The 20824-nt window shown below is 41.0% G+C and overlaps 1 protein-coding gene across 1 annotated transcript in view; it reads right to left on the bottom strand.

Annotated features, from left to right (window-relative positions):
- TRPC6 (transient receptor potential cation channel subfamily C member 6) overlaps positions 1-20824 on the bottom strand; it is a 376611-nt gene that overhangs the window by 74128 nt on the left and 281659 nt on the right. The window contains exons 6-8 of the mRNA XM_082244685.1: positions 10263-10496; positions 6116-6380; positions 611-806 (exon numbers count right to left, since the gene is read on the bottom strand). Coding sequence (XP_082100811.1) covers positions 611-806; positions 6116-6380; positions 10263-10496 — 695 coding nt within the window. The remainder of the gene's footprint in view (positions 1-610; positions 807-6115; positions 6381-10262; positions 10497-20824) is intronic.

Here is a 20824-nt window from a genome sequence, read left to right as displayed (position 1 = left end):
GTTAAGCCCAAACCACACAATGGAGACATTTCCCACCCCTGTCTGTCCTAACAAAGTACAAGGAAATCTTCCCAAAAGGGATGCTCTATCCAAAACAAAAAAATACATTTTTTGGCAGGCGCTGAATTTGCATAAAATGCAGGGCCCACGTATCTTCTAGCTAGTCTAGCCTCTCAGCTCCATTTGGGCTGGCTTCACACCTTAGCAGTCTGTGTTACCACATTACAGTATAAGATTGTTGTTTTTTTTATTGTTTTGTTTTGACCATTTTTGTATGTTTTCGCTTTAATGTGTAATTTTTTTTTATTTGGGAGTGGGGTTAGCTGAGAAATAGACTTTGAAATTACATGCTCATACAATTTCATTCTGTTTTTTATTGTTTGGTTTTGACCATTTTTGTATGTTTTCGATTTATGTGTAATTTTTATTTTTTGGGAGGGGAGGTGTAGCTGAGAAAATGATTTTAAAATGTCATGCTCATACAATTTTATGCTTTAAGGATACACATAACACATATACACACAGCTTTGTTTAAATACTGAAAAACAATCTATTATTTCCAGCACTGAAAACTATTTTATACACTAGCACTGAAGAAGCTGAAGCTTACCTCGATCTCCTGAAATGAGTTGTTTATCATGGCAATCAGCATGTTTAATAAGACAATCACCATGGTCACATTATACACTCCATAGAGAACATATCCGATATTCTCTATAAATTTATGTCCATAGTTGATGACAACTGATTTCACTTCTGAGAGTCCAAAAATTGCCCAGAACAAAGTCTTAAAACTTTCTTCAACTCTAAAAAAAAACAGACGAAGATTCTTTGTTACACTGTGATCAGTTACCCAGATGGGAGATTCACAGTCACATTTCTGGTTACTGGTTTATTCATTTTGGTTTGCAAATGTATAAAAACCAACCTTTTCGATTTTACTATGTTTTTTTTTTTTCATATTAAGCAGATATGTATCATAAACCTATCAAATGCCTTCTTGAAAAGCTAATTCCACTCAGAAATGATACTTTAGCTCTATTGATTTACTCCCAATGTCTTTTATTGTATGAGAATTTCAGGTTATAGTTTGTGCACTTTCTATCCCTGGGACACCTATACAAGAAATTGTCAGAAAGTGTGGGTCAAGAATACTCCTAAGGCTGGGTATAGATGGTTAGTTCTTTTTTAAATTTAGCCAGTGGGGAGAGTGAAAAACGACAAATGGATTACCCCATCCACACAATGTATTCTGACAGCAGGACTATCCTATATAAGAATACACTGATCAGCTACTGCAGTCAAATGGCTGCGGCAACTGTTTTTCCAACAGAATGTGAACAGGGAAGGCCACAGACAGATCGAAATTCGGCTGGTCCCTGATGAACCAGCAAAGCCTAAGATGATACAATGGCAAACCTGATATTTTGTTCTTACTACATCAAAGGTTCAATTCACAAAGCTGACACACCAGGATAAGAATTGCTGCTGGTTAATATTACATTTCCTCACGTCACAAGACAATGATGTTTTTTTATGATTTTCGGTGTACATACCTTTGCAAATTGGACATTGAGAATTTGGATTCCCAGAAATACAATTATAAATTGCAATGAACTTTTTTCATGCAGGAAAACCATTAAATGCAACACTAAATGTATGTTTGTGTCCTGTTTTACCATGCAAAGTATATTTTTTTTCTGTTGAGCCAATTTTGTCATTTACACATCCCTCCTACACTGCACAGCCATTTATCAGCATTATCACCTCTGTCCAGTGAGCAGTGAAGTGACCCAGGTATCAATAAAATTGAACCTGGAAGAACTAAACTAATCTTCATATATGTCTCAAATATTTCACAAACAGCGGGTAAAATAAGTATTGAACACATAAACATTTTTCTAGGTAAATATATCGCTAAGAGCCGGTTCACACTACTCCGACTTGGGACGCAACTTGTGTGCCCTCAAGTCGCCCCAAGTCTCTTGTCATTACAAATTCAATGTAAATGAATGAGAGCCGTCTTAATATGCACTACTGAAGTTGCTCCGACTTCAGAAAAGGTTCCTGTACTACTTCAAGGCGACCTCTATCCGACTTGTGCACGACTTAAATGGGAGTCGCCTCTAAGTCGGATCCTTATTTTTTTTCAAGCGACTGTGATCAGACTTTCCAGGAAGAAGAAAAAGATTAGCCATGCGTTCCCCACAGACAAAGTCGCCTATCATTCAAGTCTCTTACAAGTCTCTCACAAGTCTCTCACAAGTCTCTCACAAGTCAAGCTAAAAAGTTGCTCCTTCATGCGGCGACTTTCTGATCGTGGTAGTGTGAACCGGCTCTAAAGGCGCTATTGACATGAAATGTTCACCACATGTCGGTAACAACCCATACAATCCTTTGCAAACAAAGAAACCAAAACAAATAAGTTCAGAAATTAGGTTGTGTGTAAAAAAAAATGGAATGACACAGGGAAAAAGTATTGAACACATGAAGAAAGGGAGATGAGAAACATTCTTGATGGAAATCTGATGCCATCTACCAGGATGATGAAGATAAAATGAGGGTGGACATTTCAGCAAGACAATGATCCCAAACACAAAGCCAAGAAAACTCTCAATTGGTTTCAAAGAAAGAAAGTAAAGCCGCTAGAATGGCCCAGCCAATCACCTGACTTGAATCCAATAGCAAATCTATGGACAGAACTAAAGATCAGAGTTCATAGAAGAGGCCCACAGTACCTTCAAGATTTAAAGACTGTTTATGTGGAAGAAAAGGCCAAAATCAAACCTGAGCAATGCATGCGACTAGTTAACATTCTATGAAGAAGTGAGCTGCCATCTAGATAAAAGAAAGCATGTGGATGTGGTGTATCTGGATTTTGCAAAGGCATTTGATACAGTTCCCCACAAACGGGCAATAACTTCTGCACAGGATATGGAAACCTTACAAGAAGACCAAAATAAAATATTGTGGTGGGCAAATGAGGTTTAATGTTGAAAAATTTAAAATAATTTGGGTGCTAAAAATATGAACTCAAGTTACTCACTAGGGAGAGAACCTCTGGGGGAATCTAAGATGGAAAAGGACCTGGGGGTCCTAGTAGATGGCAGGCTCATCAATGGCATGCAATGCCAAGCTGCTGTAAGCAAGGCCAACAGAATATTGGGATGCATTACAAAGGGGATTCACTCCAGAGTTAAAACGACAATTCTCCCACTCTACAAGACTCTGGTCCAGCCGCATTTTGGGTATGCCCTCCAGTTCTGGGCAATGACGCCATGCCTGAACTGACATCTGTGACGTCAGCAGAGAGCAGACTTCAGCCCTCTCTCTGCTGAAAACGGGTCACAGGAGTGCAAAACGAATTGCACTTCTGTGATCCATAGGAGAAGTACAGCCAAACAAGCTTTGGCTATACTCCTTTAAATACATTTCATTTAGCGCGTTTAATACTTTTTCCCTGTGACATTCCTTTTTATTACACATACATAACATAATTTCTGAACTTATATAAGTTCTAAACTTGTTATGGTTTCTTTGTATGTATGGATTGCATGGGTTGTTACCGTCATGTGGTGGAAAATTCTATCTCAATAGCACCATTAGAAATTTATTTACCTAGCAAAAATTGTGACATGTTCAATGCTTATTGTACCCACTGTATAAGGCATGCCATGCATGCCTTTGTGCAATTCTTATTCCCATCTGAGTCTAACCAAACTTAACATCATTGGCTACAAAAGTGTGGAGTATGTTTTTTTATTGTTTTTACACAGATTTACATAATTTCTGTTTTGGAAAGTGGACTGTAGATCCAAAATAACTAGCCTAAAGCTTTTACTCTCTATCTTGTTTGTCACTACTGTACATTTACAGGCCATTGAAATCTGTATCATTGTATTAAAACATTCCTATGAGTCTTAATAAATGAGTCCCTTATAATAAGTCCCATATTTCTTGTAAGATGAATAGAACTCGCTAAAAATATGAAACCTCCAATCCTGTTTGTATTCTGACTTTCCTCTAAGACAATATACAGTATTATAATGTCTATCCTGCTATGTCAAAAGAGGATAACTACTCTCCAACTATTAGAAGATCCCTAATTCACCGTCCAAAAAGAAAGCATCAAACAAAAAAGTATTTTTCACACAACATGTTTTGCCATATACATTTGTGGCTTCATTAGTTGTGCAAACATTAAATAAAAGTGAGAGGGAGAGAGAGGGATGCCAGAGTGAAGAATTCCTTGAAGATTTCTTACAAAGACTCACAAGTAAGGCAAGCTTTACTCAGGCTTCAGCAAGAATAGCTTGAACCCATGAGAAGATGTGTTGCCTCGGTGTTATAGAGGGAAGGACACTGAACACAGTCGGGTGGACTCCGCATTTCTTCATTCTAACTTGTGGGTCTGACTAGGATAGGAAAGAGTCAGTGCTCTGGTACCTGAGAGGGACTGTGCCTATTGCTAGTCAAATGGTTCCTAGATGGAACCAGTGCTAATGTGTTAGTTAGATTGGCAGGAACTGTTCTGTTTTGTCTTTTACAGGTGCACAACAGAGCGACAAGTCATGCGTGCCCTTAGGGGGTCGTCAATTTTGGAGATCTTTACGGGAATGTTAAAGTCAAAGATTCTGCAGGTGAGAAGGTCGCCTGTACAGAGAGTGCAGTCTCACTGTAAGTATGTAGGCTGTTCAAGTTGCTATGTACTTAGCCTTTTACTTTGCAGGCTTGAGGAGGACCTTCGGGCCTTGGAGAGGCTATCCACTGTCTATTTTTGTGTATATGTACAAATGTTACTTGTAGTTTAGTTAGATAGGATGTCTAACCTTCACATGTCAGACAGATTTTTGTTTGGCAGGGGATGCATTGGTCCAGATGCACCTAGTACCTTCCTATATGTAAATATTGTACAGTAGAGATATATATTTTTCCACTTAATTTATTATATTCACTGGCCACATATGGGGCATGCCTCATGGCCCTGTACATATGTTAATTCCCTTTTCCCCCTTTCCTAGTTTGTGGGATACTCCATGTACATTTTTGTATAGTTATTTTTGTAGGGGAGTGAGGACATGGCTCAGTTTGGCGGGGGGGGGGGGGGATTGGGGGTGGATGTAGCACCCTCCTAGGTAGGTGCTAGAGAGAGAGTATAGTTTTTAATCCTTTCTGCTTACCAGAGGGATTACAGGTAAATCTATATTGTTCTCTGCCTACCAGAGAGCAGGATCTGCTAGTGAGGTCTGCTCAATGTGCTCAGGTGCAACTCCATCTGTCTGAACAGTGTTTCACACTGGTCCAATAGGGAGGCATATTGGACAGTGGGAGGAAACCTGACAAATGAGTGGACAGGCATTTGGTACAGCCCTGGTGATTTGGCAGAGGAGAATGCCTTGGTCCATGCTGGGGTACTGTATAAATGCCAGGAGCATATGTGCTCGGGGTCTTTCAGCTAGAGAGCGGAGTTCCAGAGGGAGGGGGCGGCTGCCTCCTACTCTGTAGAGGTAGAGGTGCCATGCGGCATGCGCCATGCAGATGTCTGTAGAGGTGCCATGCGGCCTCAGGTGGTCAACCTGAGGGCCTAAAGAGCTAGAGAGATACTTTACTTTAAGTTTATTTTACTTTTTATTGAGCAACAAGCTTTTGGGAGTAAGGCTGAGTGTGCAAATTGTACCCTAAGTGACTGTGTGCTGGTAATAAGAGGAGGCCACAACTATAAAACCACTCCCATACAAACTCACTGAGCACATGGACCCAGACAAACAAACAGCTATTTCTTCAGAATAACAAAAGGTAGGAGTCTGCAACTAAGTTTGTAAAATTCCCTGCAATGTGCATAGATCACCCAGAGGGGAATGTTTTTTTTTCCTTAACAAAAGTAGAGGTATTCTTTAATGTATATGTATTTTAACTTTTATTTGCATGGAAATTTAATTGGATCCCTTCATAAACTATACTGAAACGCTCAACCAAAAAGGGGACTTCAAAGAAAAAACAATGTACCCATACACATAGCTCCCCATTCAGGAACGCTGCTCTCTTGGACCACAATCCTTCTGGAAAACCGCACAATCCAAGACAAGCCACACTGAAAGGATCCTGCTAAACTTACGTGGTAAAGGCATCATTTTGTTTAGCTCCAAGGTAATAGGAATAAAGATTAAACATTCCTATCATGAAGGCCACAAACACCATAATAAATATGACCATGAACTTGAAGATGTCTTTCACAGTTCTTCCCAGTGATATCTGCAATGGGCCAAAGCTTTCATTAGCTGGTAGAATGTAGGCGATGCGTGAGAAGCTTAGGACCACAGCGATTGCATAGAGACCTTCCGATATGATCTGTGGGTCAGAGGGCAGCCATTTTATCCTTGCTGAAAGAAACAAAGAAAGACAATAATATATGTAATGAACAATGTGATCATGCATTGCACTGTATGAAGTGATAAGGGTAAGGGACATGGGAGAGAAGAGAAGCTGAAAGTAAACCTGCAATGAGATGAACACATGAACTGCTATTGCCAACCTTCTTCTGGAAATGATAGCTGCATGGTTGCCTTCTAGTGGACCCACTGGCTTCAGTACTAAACCAAGAACAATTTAGTGATAAGAAAAGTTTCCTATCTGCATACTTACTTCTTTGTCAGTGACTCAAAGTATTGCTGTAAAAGGGTCACCAAAAGTGCCAGGCAACTAGCATTTTATGTAGAAGAAGTCAGCAATGGCAGCCCCATATGTTTCTCTCTTAACAGGTGTACTTTGAAGCAATGATAACAACAAAAGGGAAAAAATGTAGACTGAAACTTAGAGGAAGGGGCAAAAAACATGGGGAAATACACAGGTAATTGCGCACACCTGGAGCACCACCCCAAACCTTCCTGTTGCAACCAAATCACTGACAGGCAGATCTCAGACACTTCCAGGTAGTGCTGTAGCTTGCAGCTAAGCCCCACCCTCACACACACCTCTTTGCCAACCAATATGATGGCCCTTATTGCTCAATAGGAATGTTCAGGACAAAAGGCCGAGCAAGCTTCCCGATTAGGTAAACAAGGGAATTAAGAGTTAAAAGTCCAACTCCAGGCTGTGTGCTCCTCCAAACTCCCACACTTGTGCACCCCTTTAATGCTTATTCTGCTTTATTGTTCACTTTTTCCAAAGTCTTCACATGATGCTGCAGGGTCCTTTTCCATCCCCTCTTCTCCAGGCTGCATTGTCCTGCAGTGAGCTGTGTTGACTGTGGTGACTGTGTACACTGCAAATTGGGGCCATAACATTCAGTACTCACAATATGTGCTCAAAGCTAAGGTTTAAGCTGCTTAAATTTTGCCTTCCCTGTGAGAAGACTTTCAAATTGTGGAGCGTATGTAAACCATTTTAGTACAGGACGGTAGACTGTATAACCAAGGAAGAGTGAAGGTAAGGCTGAAGTTCAGATTTATGCAATCCAAATCCAAAAAAAAAAAATATGAGACGGGACTCAATTTGTTTTGAGGCTCCACATCCCCATATACATTTTGAGTAAAATGGAGAATAGAAGAGAAGATTGGGACTTTAAAGATAGCCACTCATAACCCCAGGAAGAAATAGACTCAAGTGTTTGTATTAAAAATATATTTTATTTAAACATCATGAAAAAATATAAAATCATTACAAAAAATAGGTAAAATATCTCCTCATGGTATATAATATATAACAGGCTCGCTCCTACAACACAAAGGAGAGGCTAATAAGAATACCCGTAGTGTATATAAGTAACGTGTATGAGTTGAGATCCTCTAGGTTCCACGGGTATCTCCAAAAAAAATTGCAGGATTGCTACGCGTTTCGCTTGTAGCGTCTTCAGGGGGATTCCTAGTCAATACTGTGAGATGTAATTATACAATACATTAATCTTCATACACAATTATCTTAAAACACTTGAGATACAATACAGTATTACATCAGATAAATAGAAAAAACAAAACAAAAAAAAAACAAAAAAAACAAAAAAGAAACCACAAGAATATATGTATACTATAGTATAATATAAGGGAATATTGGCGGTGTACCTTCCTAACTTCCACAGGGAAGTGGGTATAGATGGAGCATCTGGAGCCGTAGGATGGAATGAGTAGAAGTGGGGATTCACCCGCCCCAGCACAGGGGAGGTCACAAGGCCCACACACTTCCCTGTGGAAGTTAGGTAGTTACACCGCCAATATTCACTTATATTATATTATAGTATACATATATTTTTGTGTTTTTTTCCCTATTTATCTGATGTACTACTGTATTGTAACTTAAGTGTTTTGAGATAATTGTGTATGAAGATTAATGTATTGTATAATTACATCTCCCAGTATTGACCAGGAATCCCTGAAGAAGCTACAAGCGAAACACGTAGCGATCCTGCAATTTTTTGGAGATACCCGTGGAACCTAGAGAATCTCATCTCATACTACACGTTATTTATATACACTACGGGTATTCTCATTAGCCTCTCCTTTGTGTTGTAGCAGAGAGCCTGTTTTATATTGTATACCATGTGGAGATATTGCACCTATTTTTTGTATTGATTTTATATTTTTTAATGATGTTTAAATAAAATATATTTTTAATACAAACACTTGAGTCTATTTCTCCCAGGGGTTATGAGTGACTATCTTTAAAGTCTCAATCTTCTCTTCTATTCTCCATTATACTGGAGTTCAGATTTAATCTTCTACTTTGAGTGATGCTGGGTCTTAATAAACCCAGAAGACTGAGGACAGAGAAAGGTACAGCAGGGGACAACTCAGGAATCTCAGGATAGCCTAAGCTGATATTTTTTTTTAACTGTCTGCGGACCGTTTTAAGAAAAATTTGGTTTGGAGTTGGGCTTTAAAGCGGTATTAGGTCTATGTGGTGTCTACATTCATTTTCTTTCTTAGCCTTTTTTTCCCTTTACTTTCATATAGTGATCCAGCCAGTATGTCTGTTCTTTTTCACCTTCCTTTACCAGACCAAACTGTCCAGCAAAAGTAGCAAATACAAGGTTGAGGCAAACCATTTACCACTGACAGGGTTACTTACAATGGTCAGCTTTTATTCAATAATGTAAAACCTTTATTCCAAAAAGAAAGAAAAAAAAACTGTTGTTGTAACTTTTTAAAAAGGTATTAGCTGGAATTTGGAATGAGTTGATGCCCAAAGGTGTCTCTGCTGTTCCTCCATCCAGATTGGAGATGTAGAAATGTGTTACTGGCAGGATCACCAGGTGAAAATAAAGGAAAGAAGCCTCAAAAAGAAAATGAATGCAGCACACAGAATTAAGGATTGGTAAGCTGCTTTACATTCCATGGGTAGGTAATGTATATTAGGGTTAGGTTAAGTGCTTAATGTTAACTTGAAAGGTTAGGATACAGGTTTCAGTGCAGAGTTCAGGTTAAAGAGTCAGTCCACCCAAAACTGAAGTTTCCCATATCTCTTTGGAAAGATTTCTGCACTTGATTTCCCAAGCCTGTATATCGGTTGCACCATTATTAGGGGTTCCCACTCTCTCTGCTGGATATTTCTTGGATTTTATACTATGAAGAATGAATTTGCCTCATCCCTGGGCATACACTGTCCTAAATGTAATTACTACTTGGTGCATCTCATAGACTTTTACAGGCCACAAGTAGCAGGGCTGGAAGCAACGCTGTATCTTGGCCTAGGCCAACAAGGCCCAGGCCTAGGGTGGCACTTTGCAGGGGGGCGACAAAAAAGTCAAAAGCCTCTCAACACAGCTTAGGGTCCGTTCACACCAGCTTCTGTGTTGGTGAAGCCTAAAGAGGAAGGGGTGTGGTTTGCAGATGACAGGGGGTTCTTAAACAGTAAGGGGGTGTGGCCTTGACAGGAAGGGGTTGGTCATTTTTAAATTAGGGGGTGCACAAGTTTAGTCAGGCCTAGGGCAGCACAAAACCTAAATACACCACTGGCTGGAAGTGAGCCTGTACCTCCCACCCGCACCTAAATTCCAGGGCCTCATACATCAACGCTAAAGGCCCAAGACCGCAAGAACACCCTAAATCCTTGAAGTGGGTGGGAAAAGAGTCAGGGACTATAGTAAGGGAGCCTCCACAAGAGTTCCCAAGAGGCATAAGGAGTCAGTGCAGAAGTCACCTCAGAAAATTTAGTTATAATCAAGTTAAGTAAGTTAAGAAGGGATTTTGTTATAAACTTTCATCGCAGAAAAAAAAAAAAAACTCTAAATGTATTACATGTGCATAAATGAGTGGTTTTAGCATTCTCACCAAAAGTGTAATATTTTATTTCAGGAGGCAGCGTGGCACTTGTCACATCTTTAATGTTCTCATCATCATCAACAAAGTTCTGTGCTCGGGATGCGTGCCAGAATGCCATGAACCTGGCAATGAAGGAAGCTGCAAAGATTGCCAACATTCCAAAATCAAGGATATTCCATAACTCGAACAGGTACTCCCGGGGACCTTGGGACCAAATCTCCTTACATTCCGACCAGATCATACCTGTGTGGAGGAAACACGGCTGGTTAATAAATCCAAAATACACGATTAATTCCAGGCATTTAGCAATACATTTCAGATACTAAACATAGCACAATGAGCAGATGTAGCCTTAATCCACCCAGAGAGGATGTAAGGCGCTGGGGGGACAGATCTGTACATGGCATTAAGCTAGATTCAGAAACATTGTGACTGCAGTCTGGACCTTACAATGGGACTCCCATTAGAATGAGACTTGAAGATAAGCGCTAATACAAATAAATGGAAGGCTTTTACTGACATCTCATATAAATGTCTTAATAGCTGTATGTGTGAATACGGTATGACATATAGTACATAGAAGCGGAGCCTGTGTTTTATTATTAACATATGTAGCACCCTCCTAGGTAGGTGCTAGTGAGAGAGTATCGTTTTTGGCTCTGTCTGCCAATCAGAGGGGCTGCAGGCAAATCTCTATTGCTTTCTGCCTACCAGAGAGCAGGATCTGTGAGTGAGGTCTGCTCAGTGTGTGATTCATTGTGTCTAGAGAGTGTTTCACACTGGTCCAATAGGGAGGCATGTTGGACAGTGGGAGGAAACCTGACCAATGGATACATAGACTTTGATACAGTCCTGGTGATTGGTAGAGACAGGCTGTCTCAGTGCATTCTGGGATACTGTATAAAAGCCAGGAGCACATGTGCTGCAGGGTCTTTGGCTGGAGAGCTGAGTCCCGGAGGGAGGGTGGCGGCTGCCTCCTCAGGAGGTCATTCTGAGAGCCAGTAGGAACGGAGCTGAACCCAGAGGTCCAGGAGAGCTGACTGAGGGGGAGAAACTGGAGACCCCAGAAAAACAGTATCGTGAGTACAGGGGATCGTGTCAAGTGGCCTGATCTGAGGGGGGCCACCCCGGGCCGAGAGTAGGATAGTCAGCGAACGGTTGTCGGCAGTCAAGAAAGAGGATGCCAGGATAGTATCCTGAACATAATTTAGTTCATCAAGTCATCTGGAAAGAGATTTAACACTGAACCCACCAAAGTGGCAAGGCTGATTAACAGCCTGGCTGTCCTGAAAGTTAGAAGTCCTCTATTTTGTGAATAGTTAATCTGGAGTATTCCACTATTCCCTTCTCCCATCCAGGGCCGTCTTTAATATTAATTGGACCCTGGGCAAACATTTTCTTGGGCCCTCCCAAATCCACTTAACTATTTGTGGGCAGTGTGGGCTCAAGGGGCAGCTTCTTTGGGCCCCACACCAACGGCTAGGCCCTGGGCAGTTGCCCCTTTTGCCCTGTGTTAAAGAAAGCCCTGCTCCCATCCCTAATTTATAAAATAAAATAAAAAACAACTACATACCCCTGGATGGATTATTGACTGAGCCAAGAAGTAAAGTGATAGACTGTGAATGTTAAAGTTGCTATTGGTAACCCAGGGGGACCCGTAAGTGCGAAATCCGGCAGTCCTCAAGGGTGCAGTGCTACACATAGAATAATGATGAGTAAAAATATCTTTTTACCATAAAGATAGCCACCCATAGATAGAAAACATTAAAGTTACACATGTATTTTTGTAACAGCAATAAAAAATATGCTGTGAAGGAGGAGGTTAATGCAGAAGTAGAGGCAAAAAGAGTAGGGTAGGGTTATAACCGCTATCAGGTTTTTTTTTTTTTTTGTGCCATATGTGTCCCATTGAAGAGATTTTTCTTCACTTCCTGTCCCATAGCCAAAACAGGAAGTTAGAGGAAGTCCCTTTAGCCACTTAACCTCCAGAAGGTTTTACCCCTTAATGACCAGGACATTTTTTCCTTTTCAGCACTGAGCTACTTAACTACCAATTGTGCGGCCATGCAACACTGTACGTAAATAAAATTCATATAATTTTTTTCAGACAGATAGAGCTTTCTTCTGGTGGTATTTGATTATCACTGGGTTTTTTATTTTTTGCAATATAAAAAAAAAAAATATATATATATATATATATATATATATATATACACACACACACACACCGGTATATATATATATATATATATATATATATATATATATATATATATATATATATATATATATAAAACAAAATAAATAAAATAAAGATATTTTCTACTTTCTGTTATAAAACATGCAATAAAATCGGATTTCTTCATAAATTTAGGTCAAAATGTATTTTGATACATGTCTTTGGTAAAAAAAAAAATCCCAATAAGTGTATATTGATTGGTTTGTGTTAAAGTTATAGAGTCTACAAACTATGGTATATATACAGTATATTTGAAAATTGATCAATCCTGATGTACTGGTGGCCAGTCTCGTTTCGTGAGGCCCTTAAAATGCCAGGACAGTACAAATACCCCCTTTTTGAAAAGTAAACAGTCCGAGGTATTTAGTAAGAGGCATGGAAAGTTTTTTGAAGTTGTCATTTTTTTGTCACAATTTTTTTGGAAAATGAAGAAATTGAAAATGTTTTTTCTTTTCGTACATCACGGGACACAGAGCCATAATCATAACATATGGGTTGTATAGGCCACCTATAGGTGAAGGACACTGGCAACCAATCAAATTGACCCCTCCCAGACAGGAAGTACCTCAGTTTTGTAGCAAGCAATAAAAGACCCCATAGAAGAGGGGAGGGACCTCTGTGTCCCGTGATGTACTTCAAGATATGGATTTTACAGGTAAGTATGAATTAAAAATCCATTTTTTTCATACATCACAGGACACAGAGCCATAAATCATAACATATAGGTGGCCTATATAACCCATATGTTATGATTATGCCTCTGTGTCCCGTGATGTAGTTCAAGAAATGGATTTTACAGGTAAGTATCAATTAACCGCTTCCATACAGAGCAGTTAGACCCCCTTCCTGCCCAGACCAATTTTCAGCTTTCAGCACTCTCACACTTTGAATGACAATTGCTCAGTCATGCTACACTGTAACCAAACAAAATTTTTATCATTTTTTTCACACAAATAGAGCTTTCTTTTGGTGGTATTTGATCACAACTGGGGTTTTTTTTTTTTTTCTCGTGATATAAGCAAAAAAAGAGCAAAAATTTTGCAAAAAAAACACTTTTTTTTAGTTTCTATTATAAAATTTTGCAAAAAATTAATTTTTCTTCATACATTTGGGCCAAAATTTATACTGCTACATATCTCTGGTAAAATTAACCCAAATTAGTGTATATTATTTAGTCTGTGTGAAAGTTATTGAGTCTAGAAGCTATGGTACCAATTACTGAAAATTGATCACACCAGATGTACTGATGGCCTATCTCCTTTCTTGAGGCCCTGAAATGTCAGGACAGTACAAATACCCCCCAAATGACCCCTTTTTGTAAAGTAGACAGTCCAAGGTATTTAGTAAGAGGCATGGTGAGTTTTTTGAAGTTATAATGTTTTCCCACAATTCTTGGGAAAATGAAGAAAACATTTTTTTTTCTTTTTTTTTCCCAAAACGTTGTCAATTTATAAGCTATTTCTAACACATAGCATGTACACAGCAAAAATGACACCCCAAAATTCATTCTGCTACTCCTTCTGAGTATGGTGATACCATATGTGTGAGACTTTTACACAGCCTGGCCACAAAAAGAGACTCCACGTCCAAGTAGCACCAGAAGGCGTTTTAGGAGCATAAATACACATAAAACTTTCTTACTACCTATCACATTTTTCAAGGCCCTAGAGCACCAATACAATGGAAAAGTCCACAAAATGACCCCATTTTGGAAAGCAAACACTCCAACGTATATTCTATGAGGCATTATGGGTCCTTTGAACATGTCATTTTTTTCCACAAGTTTTTGGAAAATGTGGGAAAAAAATAAAAACTTTTTTTTTTTACACAAAGTTGTAAATTTATAGAATATTCCTAACACATAGCATGTACATAGCAAAAATGACACCCCAAAATACATTCTGCCACTCCTCCTGAGTATGGCAATACCACATGTGTGAGACTTTTTCACAGCCTAGCCATATAGAGGGGCCTAAACATCCAAGGAGCATCATCATGCATCCTAGCCACTTGCCTAGGCCTATTTTTGACATTTGGTGTTTACAAGCTAAAATCAGTTGTTTTTGCTAGAAAACTACTTAGAACCCCAAAACATTATATATATATATATTTTTTTTAGCAGAGACCCTAGAGAATAAAATGGAGATTATTGCAATATTTTTTATCACACCGTATTTGCGCAGCGGTCTTCCAAACGCAATTTTTTGGGGAAAAAATCACTTTTTTTAATTAAAAAATAAGAAACCAGTAAAGTTAGCCCAATTGTTTTCCATAATGTGAAAGATAATGTTACGCCGAGTAAATAGATACCCAACATGTCATGCTTCAAAATTGCGCACGCTCACAGAATGGTGACAAACTTTGGTACTTAAAAATCCCCATAGGCGACATTTTAAAAATTTCTACAGGTTGCTATCTTAGAGTTACAGAGGAGGTCTAGGGCTCAAATTATTGCTCTTGCTCTAACGATCGCGACGATACCTCACATGTGTAGTTTGAACACTGTTTACATATGTGGGCGGGGTTTCCGTATGCGTTCGCTTCTGCGCGCGAGCTCGCGGGGACAGGGCGCTTTAATTTATTTATTTTTTTTTTTTTTACTATTTATTTTATTTATTATTTTTTATTTTTACACTGTTTTTTTTTTAAAAAAAAAATTGATCATTTTTATTTCTATTACAAGAAATGTAAACATTACTTGTAATAGAAAAAGGTACGACAGGACCTCTTTTTTGTGAGATCTGGGGTCAAAAAGTCCTCAGATCTCACAAGTACACTAAAAGATAGAAAAAATTAAAAAAAAAAATTAAAAAAAAATTAAATAAAATGAAAAAAAAAGGGACCTTTAAACTGGTTGCTAGGCAACGACGTTTGCTGTAGCTCCGGTCCTCTAAGACCATAGAGTCGAGTGAGGGCAAGCTTGCCCTCACTCGACATCCCGTCTGTGAGGATCTGGGACCGGATCGGTTCCGGTAAGCTGCCGACGGGTCCGGTAAGCGGGGAAAAGGACCAGAATGCAGCGGGAGGGGGGGGCACCTCTTCCGCCACCCCGGAAGGGTGATCCCGCGGCGAATCCGCCGCTGGGACCACCCTTATCGGAAAGCCAACCGTCCACCGTTTAAAAAAATACCAGGGTTATGGCAGCTATCTGCTACCATAACAGCAGTATTTAGGTTTAAACGGACAACGTATATAAACCTTTTTGGACTTGGACATGGTGGCTGTATGAAGGGTGACAGGTACTCGGGTACTTTGCTGGGCAGGTGACAGGTACTCTGGTACTGATGAGCAAGTGGCAGGTACTCGAGTACTCCTATAGGCAGGTGACAGGTACTCGGGTACTCTTATGGGCAGGTGACAGGCAGGTGATAGGTACTGATGAGTAGTACTGATACTGATAGGTGATACTGATACTGTACTGATGATGGGTACGGATGATCAGTACTGATACTAATAGGTGATAGGTACTGTTGGGTACTGATGAGTACTGATGAGTAGTGATGGGTAATGATGAGAAGGTGGCAAGTATTCGGGTACTTCAAGTGTCAGGTACTCTGATGAGCAGGTGGAAGGTACTCGGGTACTCTGTTGGGTAGGTGACAGGTACTTGGGTACTCTGATGGGTAGGTGACAGGTACTCGGGTACTCCGATGACGGGTACTCGGGTACTCCGGTGACGGGTACTCAAAGTACCAGAGTACATGTCATCAGAGTACCCGAGTACCTGTCATCAGAGTACCCGAATACCCGTCATCAGCGTACCCGAGTACCTGTCATCAGAGTACCCGAGTACCCGTCATCAGCGTACCCGAGTACCTGTCATCAGAGTACCCGAGTACCTGTCATCAGAGTACCCGAGTACCTGTCATCAGAGTACCCGAGTACCCATCATCAGAGTACCCGAGTACCAGTCATCAGAGTACCCGAGTACCTGTCATCAGAGTACCCGAGTACCTGTCACCAGCCCATCAGAGTACCTTTTATCAGAGTACCCGAGTACCTGTCATCAGAGTACCCGAGTACCTGTCATCAGCCCATCAGAGTACCTGTCATCAGAGTACCCGAGTACCTGTCATCAGAGTACCCGAGTACCTGTCATCAGCCCATCAGAGTACCCGAGTACCTGTCATCAGAGTACCTGATGGGCTGGTGACAGGTACTCGGGTACTTTGATGGGCTAGTGACAGGTGCTCTTTATTGGGGGGGGGGCAATCAGTGTGGTTGGGGTGCACTGTACTTGGTAACTAGCTGTTACCACACTCTCTTCCTCACACAGGATCAGTGTGTGAGAGGAGAACACGGTGACAGCTAGTTATCGTGTTCTCTGATGACATTTGTGACCGGCTGTGATTGGACACAGCCGGTCACGTGGTAAAGAGCCAATTTCATTGGCTCTTTACCTAGATCGGGGATGGGCTCTGTCCGAGGGACGAGCCTCGTCCCCGATCGCCGCGCTGCGCGCCCCCGGGGGCGCGCATTAAGGAAGGAACGAGCGGCTCGCGCTGGAGCCGCTCATGTGATCGGCTGTGATTGATACAGCCGATCACGTGGTAAACAGCCAATTTCATTGGCTGTTTACCTTGATCGGGGTTGGGCTCAGTCCGAGGGACGAGCCTCACCCCCGATCGCCGCGCTGCGCACCCCCGGGGGCGCGCAGTAGCGGGGAGATCCGGGCGCCGTCATATGACGTCCGCCCGGATCGAGAAAGGATTTGTGCCGACGTCATTTTACATGACGCGGTACGGAAGGGGTTAAAAATCAATTTTTTTGTTACATACTATCACCAGTGCAGTACAGCAAATGACTGGTTTGGCAGTGATCAGGGATACCGACTAGTGACTGGCAATTTTATTGTTACATTTTTTAAATACTTTTTACCTTTTTTTTAACATTTTTATAAAATGTATTTTTTTTTTTTTTTTTACATACTTACGTCAGAATAGTTCGGTATCACCAATGTGTGTGTGTTTGGGTTGGGGAGGGGTTTGTGATCAGGGATTTTTTTTTTTTACACTGTGATTGCGGTTACAGTGATGAATAGGTTGTAACAGGAATCTTTTGAACCGTGATAAATAGGTTTCCATTCATGACAACTTGCTTTCTGTTGACATGCTGTGATTGAATACAGCTAATTACATGGTACAGGGTGCTGTGATTGACCCATGTGCCATGTGATAGCTGTGAGCCAATCACAGCATCACTACAAAAAGCCCAGCTGTTAAGAATGAAACTCATTTATAACAATTGTGTATACATTGTGATCATGTGACCGCATAGCGATCATGGCCAGATACCGGGATACCTTAATCTGCTGACACAGAGGTTACGGGATTTTTCATTTCAATGGCCAGAATACATTCTCTGTCTATATTCTTTGTGCAGAAATGCATATACAATGTAAAAAGTTTCCTTTTTTATATGGTTGTGCTGAGTTTTGTGTGTGTCTTTGAGACTTCTGCTTTTAGCAGTGTTTAAAGCGGAGTTCAAGACATTTTTGTGTTTATTAAAAGTTAGCAGCTACAAAAACTTTAGCTGCTGCCTATAATAAACACACACTCACCTGTCCCATGATCCAGCGGTGTACTCACACCAGCCATTTTCACCCTGTGTCCTCCCTCGGCCGCGCTGGCATCTTTACTATAGGCAACCGGCTGTGACAAAAAAATATATAGATAAAGTGAGCGCTAGAAATAAGAAATAAGTACCTGTACGTTGTTTCGTGGGAGCCAGTCAGCGGGTCCAGCAGCCGCGATGTCCGCCGGACACCCGTGGAGACAGAACGCCGGTGTGCTGATGTAAACAAGGCAGACTGCTGTTCTGTCAGTAATGAACACAGGGATCTATTAGTCCTTCCCCTACACAGTTAGAAAGCACCCCCTATGGACACATTTAACCCTTTGATCGTCCCTGGCGTTAACCCCTTCCCTGCCAGTGTTATTAGTACAGTAACAGTGCATATTTTTTAGCTCTGATTACTGCAGTAATGTCACTGGTCCCCCCCAAAAGTGTAAAAAATGTCAGGTTTCGGATCTGTCCGCTGAAACGTTGCAGTCCCGCTAAAAATTGCAGATCCCTGCCATTACTAGTAAAAAAATAAAAACGACATAAATCTCTCCCTTAGTTAGTAGGTGTAATAACTTTTGCGCGAATCTATCAAAATACGCTTATTGTGATTTTTTTTTACCAAAAATATGTAGCAGAAAACAAATTGGCCTACAATGTTAACAAAAAGAATTGTCGCTCTTTTTTTGTTTATAGCACAAAAAATACAGAGGTGATCAAATACCACCAAAAGAAAGCTCTATTTGTGGGAAAAAAAGGACATCAATTTTATTTAGGTACAACATCGCAAAACCGCGCAATTGTCAGTTAAAGTAATGCAATGCCGAATCGCAAAATCTGGCCTGGTCATGAATTTGCCGCCGGTTCCTCCCCCCCTGCGTCACAACGCTCGCAGGGAAGGAAACCGGAAGACAGGTGCCGGCAATCGGTTGAGCACACAGCAGGGAGAGAGTTTGAGGACGGCAGGGAGGATGGCGGGGGATTGCAGGGAAGGTGAGTAACGTTCTGGGTTAATCCCGAGTGTGGCATGGGGTTACCGCTTTTGGTACTGAAAGTTAACCCTGAGCCACACTCGGGAATACTGCTAGGAAGCTTAACCACTTTCGGACCGCTTATGTTATATTTACTGTGGCAGGATGGCTCATACAGGCAAAATGACATAGATCTACGTCGCTCGCAGAGGGGCAGTAAGGGGGCGAGCGCGCTGCCGGCGGCGCGCTTCCGCCCCGATCGTCAGCGGGGAAACAGATGCGGGTGTCAGGCGGCTCCGATTGCCGCCTGACAGCCGTGATCGTTCCCCGCTGAGAGAGTTGTAAACACAGCTGACCGTTCTTCTCCCTGGGATGATCACAGAGCTCATGTGATCCTGCTATATAGGATCGCATGTCTATGTGATCATTTCACAAGCCACGCCCCCCACAGTTAGTATCACTCCCCTAGGCTCACACTTAACCCCTTGATCACCCACATGGTTAACCCCTTCCCTGCCAATGGCACTATTACAGTAACAGTGCATATTTTTAGCACTGATTATTACAGTAATGTCACTGGTACCCCCAAAAGTGTCAGAAATGTCAGTTAGGGGTCCAATCTGTCCGCCGCAATGTCACAGTCCCACAAAAAAAAAAAATCGCAGATTGCCGCCATTACTAGTAAAAAAAAACCAATACAAATGATATAAATCTTTCCCGTAGCTAGTAGACGCGATCAATTTTGCGCAAGCCAATCAAAATACGCTTATTGCAATTTTTTTTTTTTTTTTTTGCCAAAAATATGTAGCAGAAAACAAATTGGCCTAAAATGTTAAAAAATTTTGATTTTTAATTATTTTTTTTTGAGAATGTCATATTGGTGAACGTGAAAAATATAGTTTTTTTTTTTTTTTTTCAAAAATTGTCGCTCTTTTTTTGTTTATAGCGCAAAAGATAAAAATTGCATAGGTGATCAAATACCACCAAAAGAAAGCTATATTTGTGGGAAAAAAAAGGACGTACATTTATTTTGGGTACAGCGTCGCACAACCACGCAATTGTCCGTTAAAGGAACGCAGTGCCGAATCGCAAAATAGGGCCTGGTCATTAAGGGGGAAAATCATCCGGTCTTAAAGTTGTTAAGCTGTAATGTGTACGGTCGGATCATGATTCTGAGCAATGGAATGTATCTCCAATCTTTATCTTCGATTAGCCTTGCTTCACAATTCTCAGCAAGGATTTTGACATCTCGGCTTGTTAGACATGATTCTCTAGCACATAGCAAGCAGTTTCAGTTTAATGTAGGTAGATTTTTCTTTAAATGTCAGTTCCATGTCAATGTTTGGCATAGCCCTGACATGAAAAGTCCCTCACTGCTGTCTGAACTTCTGCTGAGACACAGCACACGGCCCTGTCAATGTTCCTGGCAGGGCACTTAATTGAGGTTCTGTGGCAGGCAGCATCAAAGGAGAAAACATCCTGTGGACATTTGACAAATGTATTCCAAGTTTTTTTTTTCAGCTGCTTTACAGCTGCTATCAGTAACAGTTTTTTTTATCTGTTTAGTGTGTCCTTTGGTGTTGACATTTTAGCAAACTGCTGGAGTAGTCATCAGGTTAACCTCTATTTTAATATTAGTAGCATAGCTCCCAACTGTCCCTGATTTTCAGGGACTGTCCCTGATTTCGAGGGACTGTCCCTGAGTTCCAGGGACTGTCCCTGATTTCCTGGGACTGTCCCTGAGTTCCAGGGACTGTCCCTGATTTGGAACAAAGTCCCTCTGTTCCTCTTTCCTCCTC

Source organism: Pelophylax lessonae (genome assembly GCF_965119305.1).
Source record: "Pelophylax lessonae genome assembly, chromosome: 2".
In the NCBI taxonomy this organism is placed as follows: domain Eukaryota; kingdom Metazoa; phylum Chordata; class Amphibia; order Anura; family Ranidae; genus Pelophylax; species Pelophylax lessonae.
The sequence above is the reverse complement of the archived record's forward strand: the minus strand, read 5'-3'. Positions and strand labels throughout refer to the sequence as shown.